Genomic DNA, 27,263 nt, shown 5'->3' on the forward strand with positions numbered 1-27,263 from the left:
GAATGGGAGCTCTCCCAGAACATTCCAAGAAACCAGCTATTGGAGGCCCGAGGGGTGGGAGTCAGGACTTCCGAAGCCCCTGGGATTACAGAAGACCTGCCTGGCTAGAGATAACAGGTGTGTTGCTCCAGAATCCTTGCTCTTTGTGGGGAGCACTCCAGCCCAGGCTAGTGCTTGCCTAAGCTGAGCCCAGTTTCCAGAAGCCTTGGCTGAGGAAGGAAGCCACTGAGCAGGGTCCGAAGCTAGTTCTGCACCTGCCATCAGTGCTGGAGCCTGAGATCCATCCCTCCTCCCTCCTTCCGGCCCTCTTCCCACCCCCCAGCCCCCACACCTGTACTCAGAGCACAGGGCTGCCCTTTGAACCAGGTGTTGGTTTTGCTAAGGGAGCTCCTTTCTTGAAGTAGCCTAGGCCTGGCACCAGCTCGGGCTGAGGGGCCAGGCAGGCTCCTAGGACGCCTCGCTGGAAGGCTACCTTTGTGAAGCAGCTGGATCTTTTGGTCTGACACCACCCTGCCCCTGGCATTTGTGTGTGCACCTGTCTGTCTGGTCCAGGTTTGATCCTTGGAGCGTCCGACACCTCTAGCTGCCCAGGAGCCTGTGACACCAGCTCCCCAGAAGACCTCACGTCTGAGGACACCCAGGGGTCCTGGGACAGGGATATCCCTGCAATTAACCAAGGTGAGGGCAGCATGTCTCCTAGGCCCGCAGGGGCATGAAATGGTAGTGTGATGAAACCCTCGTATGAGCAGAAAGGCTGCAGGAGGTATCCCAGCATCCTCAGTGAGCTCTGACCTGGAAGTAGTTCTGTGGCAACTCATAAACAGCCTACTTTCCTGTATCTTCTATAAACCCCGTTGCTGTCGAGTCAATTCCGACTCACAGTGATCCTATAGGACGGAGTAGAACTGCCCCAGAGGGTTTCCAAGGAGCAGCTGGTCGATTCCAACTGCCGACCGTTTGGTTAGCAACCGAAGTCTTAATTACTTCAATACTGTTTGCTTATAATGTAAACCCTGGTGGCGTAGTGGTTAAGTGCTACAGCTGCTAACCAAAGCGTGGGCAGTTTGAATCCACCAGGTGCTCCTTGGAAACTCCATGGGGCAGTTCTGCTCTGTTCTATAGGGTTGCTGTGAGTCAGAATCAACTCCAAGGCACTGACTGGGTTTGGTTTTTTTTTTGTTTGTTTGTTTGTTTGGTATGCTTATTACTTCTGTCAGAAAGGGGGCAACTGTAGGCTTTTGAAAATGACTTGATAAAGGTATGGGTCCTTGGCCTCTCTGAGCCTGGGTGTTGAACTGAATGGTTAGTGAATGCCTGAGAACGTCTCATCCTATCTCTGCTGAGGGGGCGAGGGGTACAAAGGCGTGTGAGGCTCACAACCTCCCTGTTGGGGTCTCAGCTGAAGAACGACAACATATCCATGTCCTGGGACAAAACTGGTGGAAATCGAGGCAGAGTTCAGGTGTTGGAACCATCCGGGCTGAGGAGTTGGGGGTCAGGGAGTGAACTTGCCCTAGGGGCGGGAAGGAGGTCCCCGATGTGGGAGCCACTTGTGGAGTTTTCTCATCACTCTTCTGAGAGCATACTTTGAGGCCCAGCGCAGGTAGCCCACCCTCTGGTCACTGAGTGATCTGGACGTAGACAGAACAAGTTTTAGTTGCCCCAGGATTGATCTCAGCTGCCATGGAGCAAACTCTCAGCCTTGTGGAGGTGCCGTGGCCGGGACAACTGTTTGTGAGCCAACTCCAGTGAATGCTGTTGGCTCTCAGCTGCCGTGAGTGCTGGCTTCTCAGGCCTCACAGCTGCACCCTGCTCAGGAGACGTCCCTTGGCCAGATGAGCGCTTCAGCCAGAGATGCTTGGCAGGCTACTGCCTAGATGGCCCACAGCCAACGAGAGATGATAAATGATAGACAAGTCTGCCCTCCTACCTCAAGGCAGAACAACTCTGTGGTGCCATTCCTTCTGTTCCAGAACTTTCTGTGGGGTTGGGCTGAGCTTGTACTTCAGCTGAGCTGTCTTCTTCCTCAGACCTCTCTTGCTTCCCTCGCTTCCTTATAGTTTCCCCTGAGATTAAAACAAAACAAAAAAACCCAAACCCGTTGCCATCGAGTTGATTTTGACTCATAGCGACCCTATAGGACAGAGTAGAACTGCCCCATAGGGTCTCCAAGGAGCAGCTGGTGGATTTGAACGACTGTCCCTTTGGTTAGCAGAAGAATGCTTAGAGATCAGTCCTCCAATAATCCCTTACAAAAGGCTTCCTGTCTCAGGCTCTGCTTCAAGGGAACACTACCTAAGCCACCTACTATGTGCCAGGCCCTGTTCTAAGACTCCTGGCCTCATGGAACTGTTATCTTAGTAAAGAGGTTATTGAGAAGGCTGACTGCCTTGGCAGGAAATGACGTTGGAGAGATGAGAAGCAGAGATAAGCTGAGGTGAGGAGATGCTTCTCTGGTGGAGTTAGTTGGAATTTCTGTCACTTTCCATCACTAAGGGTCCTGAATATAACACAGATGGGTAGGAACTGGAGCCCTGGTGGTGCAGTGGTTAAGAGCTCGGCAGCTAACCAAAAGGTCGGCAGTTCAAACCCACCAGCTGCTCTTTGGAAACCCTATGAGGTAGCTCTACCCTGTCCTATAGGGTCGTTATGAGTTGGAATCAACTTGACGGCAAAAGGTTTGGTTTTTGGTTTTCCGGGGCGGGGGGCGGGTAGGAACTAGATGGGGGATAAGGTGGGAGAGAAGAGCCCAAGGCATGTTCTGAGTGGCTTCGGCTAGACTGCAGGATGGAGACAGGTGGAAGAAAAGGCCACCTCCTGACAGCAGAGGGCCTCGGATGCAAGAAGGAGTTTGGACTTGATGGTGTGGGTGTGGGGCTGTGGATGCCGGGGCTGTGCTGAGCAGGTGTGGGTGTGGGGCTGTGGATGCTGTGGGCTGTGCTGAGCAGGTGTGGGTGTGGGGCTGTGGATGCTGGGGCTATGCTGAGCAGGTGTGGGTGTGGGGCTGTGGGCTGTGCTGAGCAGGTGTAGAGCTGGGGTGCTGTGGGCTGTACTGAGCAGGTGTGGGTGTGGGGCTGTGGATGCTGTGGGCTGTGCTGAGCAGGTGTGGAGCTGTGGATGCTGTGGGCTGTGCTGAGCAGGTGTGGGTGTGGGGCTGTGGACGCTGTGGGCTGTGCTGAGCAGGGGTGGAGCTGGGATGCTGTGGGCTGTGCTGAGCAGGGGAAGGATCTGACCAGGCTGAGGAACAGCACACATACCTAGACTGGGACTCAGAGGCCACACAACCTCAGTACCCAGGGAAGTTCTAGCCCCAGGGTTGGAGGAAGGACAGACCTTTGGGGGTTGCTTGGCCTGGCAGTTGAAGCCTCTCTTGGGTCAGTCCCTGGAGTTTGTGTTCGGGGGGTAATGGGCCAATACACATTTCTTCCTTCCTTTCCAGGGCTCATCCCAGAGGAAACCCCAGAGAGTGGCTTTCTCCTCGAGGGGGATATCATCCGCCCAGTGAGTGCACACGCACACACATACACACACACACACACACACGTGCGCAGACACACGGGTGTAAATAACCTCACAGATAGGACCCCACTTCTCAGCATAATGGGGGTTTGACATGGAAGAAGCTGATCTTGGTGCTCATAGCTTGATAGACACCTCTCTCTCTCTCTCTCTCTGCCTTAAAGTCAGTCTGAGTGCTGACTGAGGAACGAGCAGCCTAAATGGTGAGGGGAGTTTATATCTGAAGTGATGGCAGCAGTCAGCCTGGGGAGGCTTCCTGGATGAGGAGGCTTGAACCCTGGAGACCCAGTATAATACCTCCCCAGGTGAGGTACTCAGAAAGTATTGAGATGAAGGAAGAGATGAGCACAGGTGCCAAAGTAGCTGATGGGGGAGCGCGAGGGACCTACGGGGGAGCACGAGGGACCTAGGGGTCAGCAGTGAACGCTGACCTGGGGAAGACGGGGTTGAAGGGCTGAGTCAGGAAGGTAGAAGGCTGAATGGGAATTGGGGTGATGTGTATGTTCAGGAGAGCAGGGGCATCTCCTGGGTGGCTGGGGATGGCAGCAGGCTCCTGAATAAGATGGTGACCTGGTTGGGAAGCCAGATGGTCCTGCTGGTTTAGAGGCTGCACTCCGGCTCCAGGGCCGCAGCAAGAGCCCCCAGTGGAGGGTAGGGGGTGGGCAGGACAAGGTAAAAAGACCCAGGGTGAGGCCCCTGTTGTCCAGTCAGTGCATGGTGGGGAGGGGAGGGTGTGCAGCCCTGTGACCACCATGGGACAGAATAAAGTGAAACATGTTGGTGGCCGGAGGGGCAGGGTGTGATGGCGCCGGTGAAATCCATACTTCAAAGCTTTGGTTGGTGGAAGAATGGAGAAAGGAGCTGCTGAGAGGTGGTGGGGCGTTAGCATCAGCCTGCGTGAGACCCCGTCACCATCTTTTTTCCATCTCCACATTCAAGGATGCTTGGTGACCTGCTGTCCTCCGGGGCAGGTCACTGCTGAGGGGCTGGGTGGGGGCTGCCCTCTAGAGCCCTGAGTCCTTCTGAATTAGGGTACTCTGGGGTGCTGAGATGCCTGGCTGCCCTCTTCAGGGACGAGTATTTCTTAGTTTTATTTTTCCGCTTGATGAAATTTATTCTAAGTTCTGTGTTATCACAGAGCAAAGGACTGTCTTGTGCATCATAATTCATGTAACTGGCCCTACTTAACTCCCCATGCTTCCACTGACTTTCTTACGGCCTCCCCGCCCTCGCGGACCCGGGGTCTGCAGCCTCCCATATCTCTGGGGTTCTCATGGCCTGAGGCATGGCAGCCCTTGGGGGCAACAATATGGGTGGTCTGTCCTCAGGGATGCCTAAGCTACCTTCTTTCTTCAGAGCCCCTTCCAGCTCTTCTCGGCTGCCAGTAACAAGTGGCCCAAGAGTAGCAGTGGCCTTGTGGAGGTCCCCTTCCTGCTGTCCAGCGAGTACAGTGAGTGAGCACAGCAGGAGGAAGGGAGGGGGCTTTCCTCACTCCAGGCCTTCGAGTTCTGGGAGCCTGCGGGCACTTCCTCATTGCCTGAACCCAAGGGTACCCCATATTCCTAAAGCCAGGGGTACCCTGTATTCCTACCATGGCCCTGGCCTCTCTGAATTTCTCTGTTCCCTCTTGCATCACCACATCCCTCCACTACCACCACCACCCAAATCATAGCCCCGGAAGCCCTTCAACCCAGAGCCCTTTTATTCCCAAGGCCTCCTGAGCCTGGAGGGTTAAAATCCTCAGAGAGCTGACTGGGAAGGTATGTCCAGGAACTCTCTGGTCTGTTTAGAAGCCAGCTGGTCCAGAGGGCAGTGACTTGCTCAAGGTCACACAGCCAGGGTCTGTCTGGAGCCCAGCCTTCTTTCCCCGACACTATCCTGCTGCCCTTTGTTGCCACTCCATGTTGGGAGCGTTTCCTGCCTCCATGCAGACCTCAAAGGGGCCGGGAAGGTGTTCAGCCAGGTGTTTCTTCCCAGATGAGCTCAGCCGGCAGGTCATCCTGAAGGCATTTGCTGAGTTTGAACGCCTTACATGCATCAGGTTTGTCTCCTATGATGGCCAGAGAGACTTCATTTCCATCGTCCCCATGTCTGGGTAAGTGCCCCTGGGTGGGATTAGGGGTGTGCACGTGTGGACGTGTGCGTGTATACACGTGTGTGCGTTAGCGTGCACAATGGGAGTAGCTTCCTTAGCTTTCCTCAGAATTCAGTCTGGAATTCACCACAAACCTACTGGTCCCTTCCTCCCAGGTCCAAAGTCCCCCTGCCTACCCTGAGAGTTTGTCCAATGTGAGATGGACCTGTAATTATTCAGTGTGGGAGGTAGAAGTGGGTGGGAATTAAGGTGCTGGACCCTCATTTATGAAGTCCTCACCAGGGAGACTTTATGTGGGGTAAGTGAGTGTGCGCTTTGTGGGGCAGACCTGGCCTTGAATCCTGGCTCAAAACGTAGGAGCCATGTGACTCTGGGCAAATCCCCTGGCTCCTGAGCCTCTTCTGCTGCACCTCTGAGACAGGGGACAGGCGCTACCCTCTTCATAGCCTATTACGGGCCTGAGATAATACATATGCAAGCCATTTCACAAAAGGCCAGGCAGTGAAGGGACTTGGGGGGCAAACCTGGGAGTAGAGCCCAGGATGGGGACTCCTGGTGTTCACCCATCCCAGCACTTGAGAGGAGAGGGGCCTGGGTCTACTGGCCTCAGGGTAGACAATTGCCCGGCCGTCTCTCCTGCCTGCAGGTGCTTCTCTAATGTGGGGCGCAGCGGAGGGATGCAGGTGGTGTCCCTGGCACCCGCCTGTCTCCAGAGGGGCCCAGGCATCGCGCTGCACGAGCTTATGCATGTGCTGGGCTTCTGGCACGAGCATGCCAGGGCCGACCGGGACCGCTACATCCGTGTCAACTGGGACGAGGTCCTCCCAGGTAAGCCAGGTATGCTCAGACCAGGCTGGGCCTGGGGGTCCTGTGGGAGAGGGTAGCTGGCTCAAGCCAGGGCCTGAAGGATCACCTAGCTCCCTCAGAAGAGGCTGTCCATCCTCTCCACCACCTGCCTGATCCCTGTGGGATCGGGGGGCCCCTGCTTCTCTTTGAAAAAAGAGAGTGGTCCAGCTGCTGCTGCTGCTGCTCCAGGCTCCATGTCTTCACTTCCCTCCAATAGTCACGCTGGAGCTAGGGCAGAACAGTCATGCCAGAACTAGGGCAGAACTGTTTGCTTTGCATCTCATTTCTGCCCTTGACACCTTCAATTGCTGAGGGTGGGATTGGCGGTTTCTTCTGACCCACGCTCATGTGGTAGCATGGCTGTGTGTGTGAGCAGGGGCTGTGAGGAGACAGAAGCCCTGGCTGCAGGCTGCCTGTGCTGAGTTACAGGTAAAGGGGGCTGAGGGCGGTGCTGCAGGGCTCAGAGTGTATGAGATGGGCGCTCAAGGTCACGGGTAGCAGAGGAAGCACAGGGGGAGGTCTCAGCAAACAGGCAGCAGAGGGAAAGCTGGGGCTCAGCTGTAGAGTGGTCCATTGTGATGATACTGAGCAGCTCCATGCTGGGCACAATGCTGGGCGCCAGGGAGCTGATCCCAGCAGTGGTAGGACCCCTGCCCTTGTGGGGGTTGACTGCCTGCTGAAGGTGAGGAGTCACTGCTCGTGGGGGATGGGAGCAGAGGAGCTACATAATCAGAAGTTTGGTTTGGGGTGTGGGCACCAAGGGAAGGAATTGAAAGACTCCTTGCAGGCAGAGGGCTTCTGGTGTGAGCACCTTCTCTGCTGCTGTAGGATCATCCAGGAGCCCTGGTGGCGCAGTGGTTGAGTTCGGCTGCTAACCAAAAGGTTAGCAGTTTGAATCCACCACCTGCTCCTTGGAAGGGGGTGGTTCTACTCTGTCCTGTAGGGTTGCTATGAGTCGGAATTGACTCAACGGCCACAAGAGTGTTAGCCGGACACAGGCGATAGCGCGCCTGGAGCCCTAGAGAAAGGGGTGCTTTGGGGGAAACGTGGGGAGCCCTGATGATGGGTTGGAGATTGAGACCAGAGGTTAGGGTGGGGAAGTGGGGGGAGGTGATAGGTGCCTCTGTAACCTGAAAATAGAGACTATAACCTTTTCAAGTTTTGATGGGGTACTTGTGAAAGTTTACATATGGTAGCCACGAAAACTTCAAATTAGAAAAAGTAGGGTTAAAATAAACATTCTGATCATGATGCAGCAAAAATAGAAATTAATAACATATCAAAGCCCAAAACTTCTCCCACTTGGGGAAAAAATTGGAGGAATTATAAAAGAAAACCACAAAAACACTGTATTTGAAAACATGGTTCACAGCTGAAGCAGCGCTCAGGGAAAACATGTAGGCTTAAATGCCTTAACAAAGCTAGAGAGCAAATAAATTAAGCATTTCAATTCAAGTTAGGAGAAAACTAAAAAGAAAGCAAAAAGGAATTAATAAAAGTGAAAGCAGTAGTTTAGTGAGTTAGGACACCAGCAGCACTAATAAATAAATTCGAGAGCTGTTTTCTTGAACAACGGAATAGGTTAAAACATCAGCTACCTTAATGGAAAAAACATCTTTCTTTCTTAAGAATAGAGGAAAGTGAGAATATATTTGTATTCAGTTAATTTGTGCAGAACAAACTCTGCCAGGACGCATACACGAACTAACAACAGTAATTAACTGTTGGGGTGGGGAGGTGGGAGAGGAGGGGGATGGAGTTGGAAGACTTTTACTATATGTCTTTTAATATATATTTAAAAATTTTTGAATCCACGTAAATACATTGCCTATTCAAAGCTGTGCTTAATAATAAGGATTTTAAGAGGAAGAAATGAGTTCTCTAGGGTCAGATATTTTTAGGCAGGCAATACGGTGGTTCCAACCCACCAGCTGCTCCATGGAAGAAAAATGTGGCAGCCTGTTTCTGTAAAGATTACGGCCTTGGAAACCCTATGGGGAGGTTCTGTCCTGTCCTATAGGGTTGCTCGGAGTCGGAATCAACTCGATGGAGATGGGTTTGGTTAATATAGAGGCACTGGAATGCCGATTTGATCAGTGATAAGGAGGCGGCTAGTGACCTTGGGGAAGGTGGAGGATGTGGAAGTTGCTAGGCTGGGGGAGCAGGGTGGTGGGGATAGAGGGCCCTTTGCTGGGCCAAGGAGTAGACACTATCTTGTGGGAAGAAGGGCATCCAAGCTACTGTGAGCAGTGTGCAACTTAATGGAAGCTGTAGGTTATGCAAAGGTTAGCCCCACACGTGGGAATTTGAGGAAAGGAAGAAGTGAGAAGTGGAGAGAACAGTTAGGAGGCGGTGGCCAGCCATCCAGCCATGAGGTCCAGGTACTTCCATATCACCTGGCACAGGTCTGCCACCCTCCTGTGGCAGGGATGCTGGTGGGTAATGAAGCATGAAGGAGACAGAGACCAGCACTGGGTTGGGGCAGGAGAAGAACACTGGGCTATGGTTTCTAGCTGCCCAGCATACCAAAAGCCGTTGCTGTGGAGTTGATTTCAACTCATAGCTACCCTGTAGGACAGAATAGAACTGCCCGATAAAGTTTCCAAGGAGTAGCTGGTGGATTCGAACTGCCGACCTTTTGGTTAGCAGCTGAGCTCTTAACTGCTGTGCCACCAAGGCTCAGCACAGGTGGGTTATACATTCCCAGAAGTCTGTGATAAAGTCAGACCCATCCTCTTCCCACAGCCCCCTCTCTTCCAGTCTGCCTTCTTCCTACACTTTCAAGTGTTCTTTCTTTCCAGGCTATGAAATCAACTTCCTCAAAGCTCGGAGCAGCAACATGCTGGTGCCCTATGACTACCTGTCAGTGATGCATTACGGGAGGTGAGGACCCCCCTTCGCTTCCTTCTGTCCTTCCCTCCACATTGCCCTCCCAGCCCCTGCTGTGATCCAGACTCAGGCCTCTGCCTGCTGTGTTCCAGGCTTGCCTTCAGCCGGCGTGGGATCCCTACCCTTCTGCCACTCTGGGACCCCAGTATCCACATTGGCCAGCGGTGGAACCTGAGTGCTTTGGATGTCACACGGGTCCTCAGGCTTTATGACTGCAGACCAAGTGGTCACAGCCCCCCTGAACGAGGTGAGTGACATGGGGCAGAGTGGGTTGAGGGACATGGAGAAGGTTTAAATGACCAGTAACAGAAGAATGGGTGGATAAATTGTAGTATATTCACACAATGGAACTTTATACAGTTTGAAAAATGAGTAAGCCATAGGTACACACAACAGAGATGGCTCTCAGAAACATAATGTTGAGTGAAAAGCCCAAGCCACGGAAGACTACATTTTGGTATGATACCACTATTATAAAGGTCAAGAGCACTAAGAAGCAAACTGTACTGAGGGATACACACAGATGTGCTGAGATGCAAGGAAAGGATCAACAGAAAATTCAGTGTGACGGTTCCCTCGGGCAGGCAGGGAGAACATATGGGTCACTTTAGATATATAATACTACAGCTGTTTTCTCCGAAATGTCTGTCAGTTCGTCATACTGTGGAGGCTTGCATGTTGCTGTGATGCTGGAAGCTATGCCACCAGTATTCAGATACCAGCAGGGTCACCCATGGAGGACAGGTTTCAGCTGAGCTTCCAGACTAAGACAGGCTAGGAAGAAGGACCCAGGAGTCTACTTCTGAAAAGCATTAGCCAGTGAAAACCTTATGAATAGCAGCGGAACGTTGTCTGATATAGTGCTGGAAGATGAGCCCCCCAGGTTGGAAGGCACTCAAAAGATGACTGGGGAAGAGCTGCCTCCTCAAAGTAGAGTCAACCTTAGTGACGTGGATGGAGTAAAGCTTTCGGGACCTTCATTCACTGATGTGGCATGACTCATAATGAGAAGAAACAGCTGCAAACATCTGTTAACAATCAGAACCTGAAAGTATGAATCTAGGAAAATTGGAAATCGTCAAAAATGAAATGGAACGCATAAACATCGATATCATAGGCATTAGTGAACTGAAATGGACTGGTATTGGCCATTTTGAATCGGACAATCATATAGTCTACTATGCTGGGAATGACAACTTGAAGAGGAATGGTGTTGCATTCATTGTCAAAAAGAATATTTCAAGATCTATCCTGAAGTACAATGCTGTCCGTGATAGGATAATATCCATACGCCTACAAGGAAGACCAGTTAATACAACTATTATTCAAATACACGCACCAACCACTAGGGCTAAAGATGAAGAAATAGAAGATTTTTATCAGCTGCTGCAGTCTGAAATTGATCGAACATGCAACCAAGATGCATTGATAATTACTGGCGATTGGAACGAGAAAGTTGGAAACGAAGGAGAATCAGTAGTTGGAAAATATGGCCTTGGTAATAGAAACTATGCTGGAGATTGAATGATTAGAATTTTGCAAGACCAACGACTTCTTTTTTGCAAATACCTTCTTTCACCAACATGAACAGTGACTAGACACATGGACCTCGCCAGATGGAGCACACAGAGATCAAATTGACTACATCTGCGGAAAGAGACAATGGAAAAGCACAATATCATCGGTCAGAATAAGGCCAGGGGTCGACTGTGGAACAGACCATCAATTGCTCCTATGCAAGTTCAAGCTGAAACTGAAGAAAATCAGAGCAAGTCCACGAGAGCCAAAATATGACCTTGAGTATATCCCACCTGAATTTAGAGACCATCTCAAGAATAGATTTGATGCATCGAATCCTGGTGACAGAAGACCGGACAAGTTGTGGAATGACATCAAGGACATCATACATGAAGAAAGCAAGAGGTCATTGAAAAGACAGGAAAGAAAGAAAAGACCAAGATGGATGTCAGAGGAGACTCTGAAACTTGCTCTCAAACGTCGAGCAGCTAAAGCAAAGGAAGAATTGATGAAGTAAAAGAACTGAACAGAAGATTTCAAAGGGCCTCTCGAGAAGACAAAGTATTATAATGACATGTGCAAAGAGCTGGAGATGGAAAACCAAAAAGGAAGAACACGCTCAGTGTTTCTCAAGCCGAAAGAACTGAAGAAAAAATTCAAGCCTCGAGCTGCAATAGTGAAGGATTCCACAGGGAAAATATTAAATGACACAGGAAGCATCAAAAGAAGATGCAAGGAAAACACAGAGTCATTATACCAAAAAGAATCAGTCTATGTTCAACCATTTCAAGAAGCAGCATATGATCAGGAACCGATGGTACTGAAGGAAGAAGTCCAAGCTGCTCTGAAGGCATTGGCGAAAAACTAGGCTCCAGGAACTGATGGAATGTCAATTGAGATGTTTCAACAAACAGATGCAGCGTTGGAGGTGCTCACTCATCTATGCCAAGAAATATGGAAGACAGCTTCCTGGCGAACTGGCTGGAAGAGATCCATATTTATGCCTATTCCCAAGAAAGGTGATCCAACCGAATGTGGAAATTATGGAATAATATTAATATCACATGCAAGCAAAATCATTCAAAAACGACTAGAGCAGTATATCCACAGGGAACTGCCAGAAATTCAGGCTGGATTCAGAAGAGGACGTGGAACCAGGGATATCATTGCTGATGTCAGATGGATGCTAGCTGAAAGCAGAGAATACCAGAAGGATGTTTACCTGTGTTTTATTGACTATGCAAAGGCATTCGACTGTGTGGATCATAACAAATTACGGATAATGTTGCGAAGAATGGGAATTCCAGGACACTTAATTGTACTCATGAGGAACCTTTACATAGATCAAGAGGCAGTTGTTCGGACAGAACAAGGGGATACTGATTGGTTTAAAGTCAGGAAAGGTGTGTGCCAGAGTTGTATTCTTTCACCATACCTATTCAATCTGTACGCTAAGCAAATAATCCAAGAAGCTGGACTGTATGAAGAAGAATGGGGGATCAGGATTGGAGAAAGACTCATTAACAACCTGCATTATGGAGATAACAGAACCTTGCTTGCTGAAAGTGAAGAGAACTTGAAGCACTTACTAATGAAGATCAAAGACCACAGCCTTCAGTAAGGATTGCACCTCAACATAAAGAAAACAAAAAACCTCACGACTGGACCAATGAGCAACATCATGATAAACGGAGAAAAGATTGAAGTTGTCAAGGATTTCGTTTTACTTGGATCCACAATCAACAGCCACGCAAGCAGCAGTTAAGAAATCAAAAGACACATTGCATTGGGTAAATCTGCTGGAAAAAAAAAAATCTACTGAAAAGGACCTCTTTAAAGTGATGAAGAGCAAAGATGTCACCTTAAAGACTAAGGTGTGCCTGACCCAAGTCATGGTATTTTCAATCACATCATATGCATATGAAAGCTGGACAATGAATAAGGAAGACCAAAGAAGAATTGATGCCTTTGAATTGTGGTGTTGGCAAAGAATATTGAATATGCCATGGACTGCCAGAAGAACGAATAAATCTGTTTTGGAAGAAGTACAACCAGAATGCTCCTTAGAAGCAAGGATGGCGAGACTGTGTCTTACATACTTTGGACGTGTTGTCAGGCGGGATCAGTCCCTGGAGAAGGGCTTCATGCTTGGCAAAGTACAGGGTCAGCGGAAAAAAGGAAGACCCTCAACGAAGTGGCTTGACACAGTGGCTGCAACAATGGGCTCAAGCATAACAACGATTGTAAGGATGGTGCAGGACCGGGCAGTGTTTCGTTCTGTTGTGCGTAGGGTTGCTATGAGTCAGAGCCACCTCAGCGGCACCTAACAACAACAGCAACAACAACAACAACAACATAGCTCTTAGAAGCCCTGGTGGTGCAGTGGTTAAGAGCTTGGCTACTAACCAAAAGGTCAGCAGTTAGAATCTACCAGTCACTCCCTGGAAGCCCTATGGGGCAGTTCTACTCTGTCCTATAGGGTCACTGTGAGTCAGAATCGATTGAACAGCAATGGGTTTGGTTTTCTTTTTTTCAATAGCTCTTAAATTGAGTATTGGGATTGTCCATCCCTCCCAGATTACAGATAATTACATATGTCCCTGAATGGAACAAATGGTTAAGCACTCAACTACTAGTCCAAAGGTTGGCAGTTCGAACCCACCCAGAGGCACCTTGGAAGACCAGCTTGGCAATCTGTTTCTGAAAAGGTCATGATCTTGACAACTCTATGGAGCAGTTCTATTCTGCACACTGGGGTCGCCATTAGTCGGAATTGACTCTACGGCAACAAATGTGAGCTTTATGTAAGTTACATGCTATACAACTTGCCCATCTAACGTATACAGTTCGGTAACTTAATAGATTCAAGAAGTTGTGCAACCATCACTGCAACCAATTCTATTAATGCTTTCATCATCCCCAAAGAAACCCTGTACCTATTAGCAGTCACTCCCCTGGCTCCCCTTGCCTACCTCCATACGCAATCACTAATCTACTTTTTGTCCCCTGGATTTTCCTATTCTGAACATTTCATATGAATGAAATTATAAAACATGTGGCCTTTTGTGACTGGCTTCTTTCACTTACTATCCTGTTTTCAGGGTTCACTCATGTGGTAGCATAAATCGGTACTTCCTTCCTTTCTGAGGCTGAGTAATATTCCATTGTCTGGATATACCACACTTTACTGATCAGTTCATCAGTTGGTGGACGTTTGGGTTGTTTCCAGTTTTGGGCTCTTATGAATAATGCTACTATAACCATCTGTGTACAAGCCTTTGTGTGGACATGTCTCAGTTCTCCTGGGTATATATTTAGGAGTAGAGTTGTTGGGTCATATGGTAGCTCTACGTTTAAATCCTTAAGACACGGCCAAACTGTTTTCCAAAGTGGGTGTACCATTTCACACTCCCACCTACAATGTATGAGGGTTCCAATTTCTCCATAACCTCATAAACACTCGTTATTATCTGTCCTCTTGATTATAGCCATATTAGTGGGGTGAAATGGTATCAAATCATGGTTTTGATGTACATTTCCCTGATGGCTAATGATGTTGAGCATCTTTTCATGTGCTTATTGGCCATTGTATATCTTTCTGCAAAGTATCTGTTCAAATCCTTTGCCCATTTTTCAATCGAGTTGTCTTTTTATTGAGTTCTAAGAGTTCTTTATATATTCTGGGTCCCAGTCACTTATCAGATACATGATTTGCAAATATTTTCTCCCATTCTGTGGGCTGCCTTTTGTCTTTTCACTTTCTTGATGGCGTCCTTTGAACATAAAAATATTTTTCATTTCAAGTTCAATTTATCTTTTTTTAAATTTCTTTGTCTTTGTGCCTTTGACGTCACATCCGAGAAGGCTTTGCCTAACCCAAGGTCATGAAGGTTTGCCCTTGTGTTTTCTTCTAGGAGTCTTAGTTTTAGGTCTTACGTTTAAGACTGTGATCTGTTCGGGGTTAATTTTTATATGATGTATGAAAGGGGTCCAACTTAATTATTTTGCATGCGGATATCCACTTGTTCCAATGCTATTTGTTGAAAAGACTATTCTTCCTTACATATACATATATGCATTTTTTTTACTGTATCAAATATTACTTTTTTTAATTAAAAGGAATGGCAGATGGTGTGCCATGAGTTTTGTTCTGCAGATTTGATTATCATGAGGAATAGAGAATTGCAAGGTAGCTGGAAGGGGCTAAGTCAAGGGTCTTATTGAGATGGTAGACATGCGAGCACATTGATGCTAAATGGATGACCCCTTGGAGAAGAGGAAGGGTGCATGTGGAGGAAGAGCCAAGAACATCCAGAATGTTTGGGGAGGGTCTGTCCTTTGTGGGAGCTGAGGAGCTTCTGGACCTAATAGGAGAGAAGAAGACAGACATAGCCTGAGTTTGCATGTGAATCTTGGAATAGGCACACGAGGGGTTATCTGTTTGAGGGCTTTGATCTTGTAAAGCATGAGGTAAAGTGACCAGCTGAGAGGTGGTAGGAGAAAGAGATGGATGTGAGGGAAAACGTGAAGGCTGACTGGAGAAGAGACAAGGAGACCTGCAGGCAGTACTGGAAGCACCTGGCTGCCCAGGTGGAGGCATGGTGTGGGCTGGCTAGTTGGCCACCCAGGACTGGGGTTTTATGGGCAGGTGTGACAGAAGAGAAGGTGGTTGAGAACCTCTCCAGAGGCATGATTAGTGATGGGCCATGGAGTCTCAACTGGGTAAGGACAGCCATCCAGGAGCAAGGAGGCAAGAGTGATTGAGAGGTTGGGGTTCATGAAACACTAGTCTCAGGAATTCTGAAGAATTAATGATACTGAGTGAGCTGGAAGTGAAGGAGGCTGCTGGAAACAGATTTCAGAGGTGGTAGTTTCTGGTGCTGATCAGGTCTGGGGTGAGGGGGAGAACTGTGAGGTCAGTGGGGTACAAGGGATGGAGTAGGGAGAAAAGTCTCTGGTAGAAGCATGCCAGTGTGGAAGTGGTGTCACTGGTGGATTGGTGACACCTTTGATGCATGGGCAGGTGTGGCAGGGATGAGAGGCAGCACTCAGGGAGTGAGACTGTAAGGCTAGAAAATTTGGGCCTAAAAGGGGAGGAATATTTACAAAGTGGGCAGCAGTCATGGTCTGGAAGTGGCAGTGAAGAGCAAAGAGGACTGCCTACCTCCTGGTGTGGCGCAAGGGCCTGGGAGCACTCAGCTGTATCTTCCAGATGTCCTGGAATCGAATATGGCTACAAATGGAGGAAAAGTTCTAGACGTTTCAGATGCAGGACGGGAAGTGGGTGTGTTGCTATGCATGGAGTGGTCTAAGAAACAGTGTAAAGTCAGGCCTGCAGTGCTAGCCAGTTGAATTGGCTGACAGGGCAGCCTGGGGTGGAAGGAGGGAGGTCATGGAAGAGCTGAGAGACCTGATCTTCTGGTGGTGACCTCAGGGAGGACATGGGATGGTCTCTAGTGCAAGTGAGAATTTGGGTCTTGAAGGTTAAGCCCGGGCTTAGCAGGGGCTGGGCAGCTGGGTCCAGCATAGCTGGTTATCATTGCCTGTGGACTGAGCTCTACATTTCTGAATAAAGCCGAAGACAGCCCTGGCTCTTTGAAGCTGGGCCACACATCTTCCGTGATTCTGGAACATGACCGCCTGTCTTTTCTACTCCAGACTTTCAGGCCCCCAGCGGTGGTAGGAGCCCCACTCCTGCCTCCAGGCCCCACTTGCAGAGGCTTCTGAAGGCACTGCTGGTGGAACCCAGGGGTCCCCACCTCAGCGGCTCTAAGACTGGAGGCCAGCACATTACTGCAGGAGCTGGAGAGAATTCACCTGGACGGAAGCCCTCTACTCAGGAGAAGTTCAGCACGGAGACCCCTGCAAGACCACCTCAGGCCCTAGTTTCCACCCCAAGCTCAAGGCCTGGAGCAGGTGCTCCTGGCGTTGTTCTGGAGTGGCCTTGGCTGACCCAAGTGCCTACTGTACCCCCAGCCCCATCTCTAGAAGGAGAAAGTCAGCCAGCACCTGTTCAGGCTGCTTTGGGGAACCCAGCTCTGCCAGGAGGCCATGTACCTGGAAATCACTTTAGGGGGATGCCCAGCGGTCAGACCCAAGTGGGGAGGGAGTCTTCTGCCCAGAGAAGTGGGGTTGCCCAACCCGTAGCCCCTCTGGGCAGCACCTCCTTTTCTTCTAGCCCCAGTCGGGCTACCTTCTCTCAAAGGGGCAGGGCCCTCTCCTGTCTTGCTCCCCCAAGGGCTCGTGGGGACAGACAAGCTCCCTAGATCCATTTTTAGGGGCAGGCAGACATATGGGGGTATCTGGCTCTGCCTGCTCTGACTTCTGCCCCAGCCCTGGAGGACGCTGGGAACGGGAGGTGACATTCTTCAGGGCTCCAGGGACAGGAGGTCTGGGAAGGGTAGGGAAGAGGCAGGTTCCAGTACTGAAGGCCCCTGGGAGCCTATGTCTGTGTCCAATTCCCCAGCGTGGACTAAGGGTGCTGACCCACATATCTGTGGGACCAGGCCTTGAGTGATCCCAGTGGCCGTGACCCTGGGAACAGCCTCCTGTCCCTGAGACCTGGGTGCTGGAAATGTTGTCTGCAGCCCTGCCCTCCAGCCCTGCTTTCCAGGAGACCTTCAGAGCCCGGTTCGCTCTCCTGCAGAGCAGAAAGACTCTAGGTGGAGGGGTGAGGGCCTTACCCTACCAGGACTAACCCTGAACAGAGAGGACTTGGAGGTCATCTCTGCCCCAAATTGCTGTTTCCAAGATTCTTGGCCCCACCCTGCAGCTTGGCAGGGGGCAGCTCTGGATGGTGGAAAGGGGCCGGGGAGGGTCCAGGCCCCATCTCCGTCAGCCAAAAACTACTTTTCTACAGCACCTGGCTCCCTGTGAAGCCTGTTCCAGGTGCAAAGGAAGTCTCCAGCAGGCACCAAGGAGTGGGCCTGGGTGGAGCCCTCCTAGCCCAGCACGCACTGCTCTTGTGGACTGTCAGAAGCCCGTTCGGGGGTGGAGGGAAGCAGGAGCCTATACCCTGTCCCGATGGGGTCCAGAGACTCAGATGTTTTTGGACAGAAATAAAAAATTGAGTACTTGGTACATGCCAGTGCTGTACTGACTACACACACACACACACACACACACACACACACACACACGATACCTTTAGCCTTTATGGCTGCCCTGTGAGGTGGGTACCGGGGTGTCTACACCTGTTTTCCAGAGGAGGAAGCAGACTTAGAGAAGTAAATGGGCTGCCCAAGGTCCTGTGACTAGGGAGAAGCAGTGCAGGCTAAGGCTTTGGAGTGCTCAGGTGCCGGGGAGAACTTGACCTTTGCCAACCTCTGGGCTGGTCACAGCTGGGGCCAGGTCAAGGGGCAAGAGGATACACTCAGGGAACCCTGGAGCCTGTGCCCTCAGGTGGCCTTGGCTTTCAGTCTTGAGTCAAGAACTACCCGAGACTGAACAGGGTCCCAGTCTCAATCATTAGCATCAGGGAAGGATTGTTGCGGGGAAACCCTGTCCCTCTTCTTGCTCCCAGACATGGTGTATCTGAGTGTGAGTTTGGAGTCGGCAGGGGCTCTGTCTGTGCTCCTAGCAGGTAACAGCCCTGCTGGGAGATTCTCAGGCAGAGACATTGGACCAGTTATAGGAAAGGGGCAGTGCTATAGCACCTTCATGCGACAGAGAAATAAGTGTGACTACCTCGCCAAGCAGCAGAGCCAGGCCTCTGGCACTTGGCTGGGGTTTCTCTGTACCCTGTGAGGCCCTCTAGGGCTCAGGTGCTGCCTGTAACGAGCACAATGGTTTCTGCATCTGGGTTCTCCAGAAGGCAAGGTAAGGCTGGCTGGGCCTGGCGGCTCAAGGGGTAGATAGGTACCTGACCCTCTCTGGGGGTGGTCCCAGACAAGGCTGTCCTTGTCATGAAGAGCCTCCTGTCATCTCCTAGGAAGCCACCTATCACTGCAGAGCCAGGTCTCCAGAACAGTTCTGGTCCAGGGTCTACTTCACAAGCCCCACCCTGAGCAGTGTCTGGAGGTCCAGTCCTGGCTCAGCCCTTCGAGCCCCAGCGTGCAGAGGTGGGGGTGCGAGGCAGGTCTGTGTGAGAGCGAATGAGCAAGTGGTGGAGAGGCAGGCAGGGCCAGGTCAGGCAGAATGGGAGAGGAAGCACGCTAGGAAAGTTGGAGATCCGTGTCAGGAGTTGAAAGTGAGGCCAGTTGATGCAGAAGGGGCAGCTGCTTGGTCACAGGCAAGGGGTGGATGGATGGTTTATCCACCAAACCCACTGTCGTTGAGTCGATTCCAACTCATAGCAACCCTGTAGCTCAGAGTAGAACTGCCCCATAGGATTTCCAAGGCTATAATCTTTACAGAAGCAGACTGCCACATCTTTCTACCACAGAGCAGCTGGTAGGTTCGAACTCTCAACCTTTTGGTTAACAGCCAAATGCTTAACCAATGTACAACCAGGGCTCCTTAGGTTTTACCAGGTTAGGGTTTTGTAGAGCAAGTTTATGATGGAAGGATAGAGGGTGGCCAGCTTATATTGTTCAGGGTGCAGCTGGAGGACCTGGAAAGATGGGGAGGTGAGGTTGTCTGGGTGTTCTGGGAGTAGAAGGGTCTCAGGGACTAGAAAGGCTGGGATTTCTGGGGACAGCTGAGCTGTGAAGCCTGATGGAGGATCAGGCCTTGTGTGTACTTGTGGGGGAGGGGAGGTGCTGTGAGCTTCTGGGGCCTCTGCCACTCTCTCAGCTCTCACCTGGAGAAGCAGCAGCTCCAGAGCTTACAACTAAGACGACACATCTCCCTCTGGCCTCTTGGTCAGGGATGGAGAAAGCACCTCCCTCTTCTTTGGAAGAGATGGCATCGCTTGCATGCTAAGTCATTGTTACAGATTGAATTGTTGCCCCAAAATGTGTGTCAACTTGGCAAGGCTGTGATTCCTAGTGTTGTGTGGTTGTCCACCGTTTGGTAATCTGTTGTAATTACCTACGTGCTGTAAACCCTAAACTCTACCCTGGTGGCACAGTGGTTAAGAACTTGACTGTTAACCAAAATGTTGGCAGTTCAAATCCACAAGCCATTCCTTGGAAACCCTATGGGGCAGTCCTACCCTGTCCTGTAGGGCCTGACTATGAGTCGGAATTGACTCAATGACAACAGGTTTGGTTTTGATTTTTATGGTGTTAACGAGGCAGGACACAATTTACAGGATTAGGCTGTATCTTGAGTCAATCTCTTCTGAGATATGAGAGAGCAGAGAGGAGAGGGACCTCATGCCACCAAGAAAGCAGTGCTGGGAGCAAAGCGTGCTGAGAAACTCCTAGACCAGGGGAAGATTGATGACAAAGACCTGCTCATAGAGAAAGCCTTCCCCTGGAGCTGGCACCCTGAATTTGGACTTGTAGGCTGTGAGAGAATAAATTTGTTTGTTAAAGCCATCCACTGGTGGTATTTCTGTTATAGCAGCACTAGGTGACTAAGAAAGTCATCTTCCCCTGTGGCCCCTCTTTCCAAGGACATCCCTCTGGCACCTTCCCTTGGGTGCCCCCTGTCTGAGAAGGTCTCGTGTGCATGCACACACCTCTGTCTGCTGCCACAGTCCTGTCACCACGCTACAAGCTCAAGTCAGGTATTGAGGGCAAAGGGGATGTCTACTCTGAAGGACGGTGTGATGCAGGATGGTACACCAAGGGTTAAATGGTGTGTGAATATGGTGCCCAGGAGCTTGGAGAACAGGGATCCTCCTTCTGCCTAAAGGGGGTGATGATGCATGGACCTTGAGAGTGGGATAGGGCCCACAAAGCACAGGAGAAAGGATGTGGAGGGGGTTTCTGGCCAGGCAAACAGCCCCTGGAAGACAGGAGCTGTGGGGACTCAGGGTGTTTCCAGGGAACAATCTAGTCCAGTGGGCAGGAAAGGAGGGCAGGCACCTGGCAGTGCCCTAATGGTCTCTTCCTGTGGGGCTTCCCACTCAGCCCAGATGGCCTGGGAATCTCTAGGCAGCTTCTGCTGGTGGCTGCCCGCAGGTTTGGGGAATGAACTCTGCCAGCCCTGATGAAGTAGGACCACAGTGGAAGGTCAGATTTGGTTTGGCAGAGCTGAAGGAAGCCCTCCCGTGGACTGGCTGGCTGGGCTCTACTTCCTGCACCTGGCAGCTGCTGGGGGTGCGACATGCAGGCAGCACCTGAAGGGGGTGTGTGTGGGTGGGTGGGTGGGGTGTGTGGGGGTGGGTGGGTGGATGTGTGTGGGGGTGGGTGGGTGTGCATGTGTGCGTGCGTGTGTGTGTGCGCTGCCCACGTGGCGGGGCCTGGAGGAGGCGGTGGAAGGCGACACTAGAGCTTCCAGGCTGCTGAACTGAGTAGCCTGGGTGCTGAAGCTGTGGGGCAGCTCCTGGGCTCCCCCAGCCATGGGTGTGAATCTCTCAGACCCACTGGCCAGTAGGCTCTGTCCCTGACGCCCCCCACCTGTGCTGACCTGGGCTGGTAGAGGTTCGTGCAGAGCCTGGCACTGGGTGAACCCCGGGTGCCCCTTCAGGAAAGGCCCAGGGAGGACCCCTCAGTGGGGTATGGAGGATCTGGTGGGGGAGGCAGTATGGGCGTCCCTGACCTCAGTTCCTGCAGAGCCCGAGCAGCCTGGCCCTTTAAGGAAAACCAGTCAGAAGAAAAAGGGCTGATGCTGGTCACAGTGGAAGGTCCAGGGCTGCGCTGGGGACATGCCCACTGCCCCCCTTGCCTGAGGATGGTTGGAGATGATGAAAAGTCGGTTCCTCCCAATGTCCACCCGTGCAGCAGGGTGCCCAGCCTCTGTGCCCTAGGTCAGCGAGTAACGGGGACAGGCAGGAACTTGCCCATGTGGCTTCTTGCCGGGCTCCAAAGGCCACCCCTCTGCCCTTCCTCAGGGCAGGGGTTACTGGGCCTCCCCTCTCTTGGTGGCTGTGGGCTCAGGCCCTGCCCAGCCAGAGAGTGGGAAGGGTGTAGCCACAGGACCTGCTGCTGCAGTGGTCGGCTGAGGGCTGAGGCCTGGAAGGAAGGGCCTCTCTCACTCAGCTTAGCCTAGACAGCACCCCCAGTCCACCCCCAATCAGGCTTCGGGCACTTGGCACCCATCAGAAGAGCTGGGTAACCTGTCAGGATGGCAGGGATAGCTCAGGGCCAGGGAGGAACCCATCACCAGAATGCCCCCCGTGGCTGGGGGCCCTGGGGCACTGCCCATCTCAGTCTGGGTAAGGGTGAGCATTGTGGCGCTGAGAGGTCAGGTGCCCTGCTCTTGTGAAGGCTGGGCTGGCAGGAGTGAAGGTCTGGTGGGCATAATGGTTCAAGGCTGGGTCCTTTGAAGGAGCTCTGCTTTCAGAGGTGGATTGATGCTTATTTAAACACACAGAGGCCGCCTTGCAGAGCTGTGGGCTATAAATATGAAACTGGCTGTGGGCTGGACTTAGGGGTTTAGGAAGCTCAGAAAAAAGTGCCCTGGAGGCTGCCCATGCTGCAGGAAGAGTAGGTAGGGAGAGGGTGCCTGGGGGGAGTAGGGGCCCAGCAGCTCTTTGAAGGCAAGGTCGGGTGGAGGGTAGTCTGACATTCTCCTTATCCCAACAGCTCTTTCCACTGGCACCCCAAGGGGGTGTGTGGTATGTATTTGGGAGAGCGAGGCAGGACTGGAGCAGGGAGGCGGGTCAACCACAGCCCCAGGAGGCCAAAGGAGGCTCCTCCTTTCAGGCTGCCCAAGACCTACTTTTTCTGAGTTGTGTCAAAAACACCCCACCCGTGGCCCTCGGCGGTTTTCCTCGCTCTGTGCTGGCGCAGGGGCCTCCTCAACCTACCGGTGAAGAGGCTGGAGTTTGCCACCGTTTGCCAAAATGCCAAACCCTTGGCTGGTCTCAGCTGCTGCTGTGGTTTGAGTCCACGCCAACTATGTCTTTTGCTTTTAATGGGGGAAACTGAGGCAGCTGCAGGAGAAACGCGAAAGCTTAAGTCATAGGTCCCAGGCTCTGGGCATTTGCCTTCCCCACCAGGGTTGGTGGGGAGCCTTTCGGCGCCATGGGGACCAGGAGAGGACCAGGATCTCTCCAAGATGAGCCGGGGGCAGCTCGGCACGCGGGGGCGGCAGGGGGCGCTCGCAACCCAGCGACTCGCGTCTCCTCAGGCTTCGCAGGCGCGACGGAGTCGAGTTGGGGTGGGAAAGGATTTGGGGAAGGAGTTTGGGGCAGGCTCCCGGTGCCCCCTCCGCGGGCGTCTCCACTGCAGGGGAGCGGGCTGCGAGGTGTGCTTTATTGCGCCTCCGCGCCCCAACACACTCACCCATCCCCTGCTCGGGGGACTTGGGCTGCGGGAGGGGACACCAGCCAACGCCACCGCTCCAGACCCGGGCGCTGGCTAGTGCGGAGAGGCCTCGCGCCTCGGTGTCCGCGGCCGCGTCGGCTCCGCGTCCCAGCTCCTGAAGCACCGACCCTTCCTCTCGCCAAGCGTCCATCCCTGAGTCCCGAGGACCCCAGACGCCTGACCCCTCTAACCTCCGCGGCGCGGCAGTCGGGAGAGAAGGGTAGCTGCCAGGGCGCAGGCCGGGGCACCGGGGGGCTGCGCTCGGCCGCCGACCCGCCCTCCCGCGAGGCGCCCCGTCCACCGCCTCCCGTCCCCGCCCCTGCTCTCGCTCCCGCCTCCAGTCTCCTCCCTCTTCCCACCCGCTCGCTCTCCTCCCCGCTCCCCTGCGGCGGCGGGCTCCTGCAGGCGCGGCTCGGGGCGAGAACGAGAGCCTCCGCGCCTCCTCCGGGAACGGCCAGCGCGCCCCCTGCTCGGCCCGCGCCCCGCGCCCCGCGCCCTGCGCCCCACGGTGCGTCCGGCAGCCGCGTGACGGGAGGGCGTAACTTCGCTCTGGTCCCCAGCAGAGCAGGGACGGCAGCAAGACAACTTGGGAAACTTCTCCGGCGCGGACCACAGGGACGCGGGGCACCGGTGGGAGAGGATGTAGGAGGGCAGTGGCTGGACCTCCTCGGCCACTTTTGGCCCGGCATGGCGCTCCAGTGGCTCCAGCGGCTCCCGAGGGGCAGCCCCCTGGTCTAACCGAACCCGGGCAGCGCTCCTGCCGGCGGTGCGCGTGCAGGGGGAGCAGCGCCCCTCTGGCCATGTCCGGCCCCGCCATGGACCACGAGGAGCCCTACTCTGTGCAGGCCACGGCGGCCATCGCGGCGGTCATCACCTTCCTCATCCTCTTCACCATCTTCGGCAACGCCCTGGTCATCTTGGCTGTGTTGACCAGTCGCTCTCTGCGCGCCCCACAGAACCTGTTCCTGGTGTCGCTGGCCGCGGCCGACATCCTGGTGGCCACGCTTATCATCCCGTTCTCCCTGGCCAACGAGCTGCTGGGCTACTGGTACTTCCGGCGCACGTGGTGCGAGGTGTACCTGGCCCTGGACGTGCTCTTCTGTACCTCGTCCATTGTGCACCTGTGCGCCATCAGCCTGGACCGCTACTGGGCCGTGAGCCGCGCGCTCCAGTACAACTCCAAGCGCACCCCGCGCCGCATCAAGTGCGTCATCCTCACTGTATGGCTCATTGCAGCCGCCATCTCACTGCCGCCCCTTATTTACAAGGGCGACCAGGGCCCCCAGCCCCGCGGGCGCCCCCAGTGCAAGCTCAACCAAGAGGCCTGGTACATCCTGTCCTCCAGCATCGGCTCCTTTTTCGCACCCTGCCTCATCATGATCCTCGTCTACCTGCGCATCTACCTGATTGCCAAACGTAGCAACCGCCGAGGGCCCAGGGCCAAGGGAGCCCCCAGGGAGGGTGAGCCCAAGCAGCCCCATCCCCTCCCTGCAGGGCCTTCAGCCTTAGCCAATTCACCAACACTGGCCTCTTCTCTGGCTGTTACTGGGGAGGCCAATGGACACTCTGAGCCACCTGGGGAGAAGGAGAGGGAGACACCAGAAGATCCTGGGACCCTGACATTGCCACCCAGCTGGCCTGTCCTTCCCAACTCAGGCCAGGGCCAGAAGGAGGGTGTCTGTGGGGCATCTCCGGAGGAGGAGGAGGAGTGTGGCTCTCCGGCTGTCCCAGCCTCCCCTGCTTTGGCTTGCAGCCCACCACTGCAGCAGCCAAAGGGCTCTCGGGTGCTGGCCACCTTGCGTGGCCAGGTGCTCCTGGGCAGGGGTGTGGGTACTGCAGGTGGGCAATGGTGGCGTCGGCGGGCACAGCTGACGCGGGAGAAGCGGTTTACCTTCGTGCTGGCCGTGGTCATTGGCGTCTTTGTGCTCTGCTGGTTCCCGTTCTTCTTCAGCTACAGTCTGGGTGCCATTTGCCCGCAGCACTGCAAGGTGCCTCATGGCCTCTTCCAGTTCTTCTTCTGGATTGGCTACTGCAACAGCTCGCTCAACCCCGTCATCTACACCATCTTCAACCAGGACTTCCGCCGAGCCTTTCGAAGGATCCTGTGCCGCCAGTGGACCCAGATGGCCCGGTGAGCCCACCTGCCTGCTGCCTGTGTGGGGTGGGTGCCAGGTGTCACCAGGGCCACCCTGGTTCTTGCCCTGCTTTATGTGGCACCTTCCTGGGACTTTCTGGTCCTGCCCAGGTCCTGCAGGCCCCATTTTGGGAGCCCCCTGGGATGGACAAGGGCAGGGGCGCTGTTCACAGGGGTCCATGTGAAGCCTCCTTCTTGCTGTCTCGGCTCTGGGGTGCCCTCTTCTCCACCCCTTGCCTGAGCACAGGCAGAGGGATGACCCTCCTGAGTGTAGCCGAGGCCAGTCTAGAATAGAGGCCCTCCCTCCCAGAATCCCAGGCCCCTACAAGCCAATGGATGGGCCCCCCTTTCTCGAGCACCCTGTGTTCCCTGGCAGGTCACGTGCTTGTAGTGTTTTTGTGTCTTTCTCATTTTTCCCTCAAAGAACAGGAAGCCCACCTTCCACTCTTCCCAGGAGAGCCTGCTGCCAAGGAGGAGGCAGAAATGAAGATTGTCCGCCCACATTGGGCACCCGTGGTTGCCACTGAGGGCTGGGGTGGGCTTTATGGGCCGGCACTCTCTCTGGGGCCTTCTTTTCCCCCGCCCGCTGCTCCTTTAAAGGCCAGAGCCGTGGATTGGTTTCCTGATCCAGTGCCCCTCTGGGAGGTGGGCCATTGCGTGGAGGCCTCGGGGGCGGTCTGGAGGCCTGGCCCCCACCTCAGTGGGAGATCCCTGATCACCGGCAGTCACCCCCTGCAAAAACCGGGGTGACAATAGCTTGCCGCCCACTTGCCGCAGGGAGATGAAAGACTTTACAGAAAGCTTTGAGCTCCCTGGGGGAACGCACTAGAGAACCAGCAAATGTATTATCCAGTGATGTAAAAGCCCCCTTTTCTGTGTTTACCACTCCTGTCTTCCTGTAGACTTTTGTTCTGTGCCTGGGGTGTGTGAATTCCTACCCCAAACTGGAAGTGGGGTGTGGCCGACAGAATCATTACTTCAGTTAAAGGATTTCTTTGTGCCTGCAGAGGCTCGTGTTATTACACTGCATGACAGGTTCTCGACATTTCACCTATACACCGACAGGGTTTTCAGTGGCTTGGGGCCCCCAGTGGAGGAAAAAAAGCCTTTTGTCATCAGGCAGGCAAATTGTTTCCCCAAGATAGCTAAAAATACCCATGCCATGGGAACAGTCTGAGATGAGCCCCAGGCAGGGTCCTGGGGCTGGGGCAGTGAGCAAGAGCCCCATGGACTCTTGGTGAACTTCCTCCCAGAGTGCTCGGGCTGTTCTCCAAGCCCCACGTGGATCCCTGTGAAGCATACTTAATCCCACCCTGGGTGGGGCTGCAGGGGCCTCTCCCTCTTGATTTCTCTTCCTCACCCCAGAACCTGGCTTCTGGGATAACTGGGAGTATGAGAAGGGTGTTTTTGTCTTCCCCACGGGAGTTCCTGGCTTCTGGGCTCAGGACCATGGAGCATCTTAGCTTGGGGAGGGGGTGTCATGGAGTAGCACAGGCACCTTTGGGTCTCTGATGGGTCTGGCCAGACTTGGAGGGGGGCTGAGGGAATTTTCTGAGGTGAACCTAGCTAGCACCTATAGATAAGAGGCCAGGGCATTGCTCTGAGGTGAGGCTGGGAGTGCTGGGCCCAGGGAAGGGGCTGAATGGTGACATCTGCCCCACCTCACTGGGTGTGAGCCCAGTGGGATGCCTGGAATTGCTGCCTGTGGCCCCCTGTTGTGATATGCAGGTGTTTTAAAAAGCTATTTTATCAATAAAAGATATTTTGTAATAAAAAAGCAGCGTTCTCGTCGTCTGTGAGCTTCCAGGAGGTAGTTATTCCTCAGCTACTCGCATAGCCCACCCTGGACGTGGGCCCCCTGAGATGGGGCATCCTCCCAGGGCCAGTTCCCCTCTCCTCCCCCAGATCTGGCTGGCCTGCCTTTAGCCCCTCAGCATCCCCTCCACATCATTAGAAGTTTGTG

General features: G+C 53.2%; 2 protein-coding genes across 2 annotated transcripts; both read left to right on the forward strand.

The window, feature by feature from the left end:
* On the forward strand, positions 1-17,886 carry ASTL (astacin like metalloendopeptidase). The gene is made up of 9 exons (XM_049856859.1): positions 1-117; positions 553-678; positions 3,440-3,501; positions 4,876-4,969; positions 5,497-5,614; positions 6,261-6,442; positions 9,262-9,343; positions 9,442-9,596; positions 16,526-17,886. Exons 1-9 carry the CDS (start codon positions 3-5, stop codon positions 17,131-17,133), a joined length of 1,542 nt encoding a protein of 513 aa, XP_049712816.1. The 5' UTR covers positions 1-2; the 3' UTR covers positions 17,134-17,886.
* A 5,698-nt stretch (positions 17,887-23,584) lies between these two features.
* ADRA2B (adrenoceptor alpha 2B) lies at positions 23,585-27,036 on the forward strand. Its single transcript, XM_049856719.1, has 2 exons — positions 23,585-25,297; positions 25,725-27,036. The coding sequence occupies exons 1-2, from the start codon at positions 23,967-23,969 to the stop codon at positions 25,825-25,827; spliced, it is 1,434 nt and encodes a 477-aa protein (XP_049712676.1). The 5' UTR covers positions 23,585-23,966; the 3' UTR covers positions 25,828-27,036.
* The last annotated feature ends 227 nt before the right edge of the window (positions 27,037-27,263 follow it).

Source organism: Elephas maximus, chromosome 17, assembly GCF_024166365.1.
Source record: "Elephas maximus indicus isolate mEleMax1 chromosome 17, mEleMax1 primary haplotype, whole genome shotgun sequence".
Taxonomy (NCBI): domain Eukaryota; kingdom Metazoa; phylum Chordata; class Mammalia; order Proboscidea; family Elephantidae; genus Elephas; species Elephas maximus.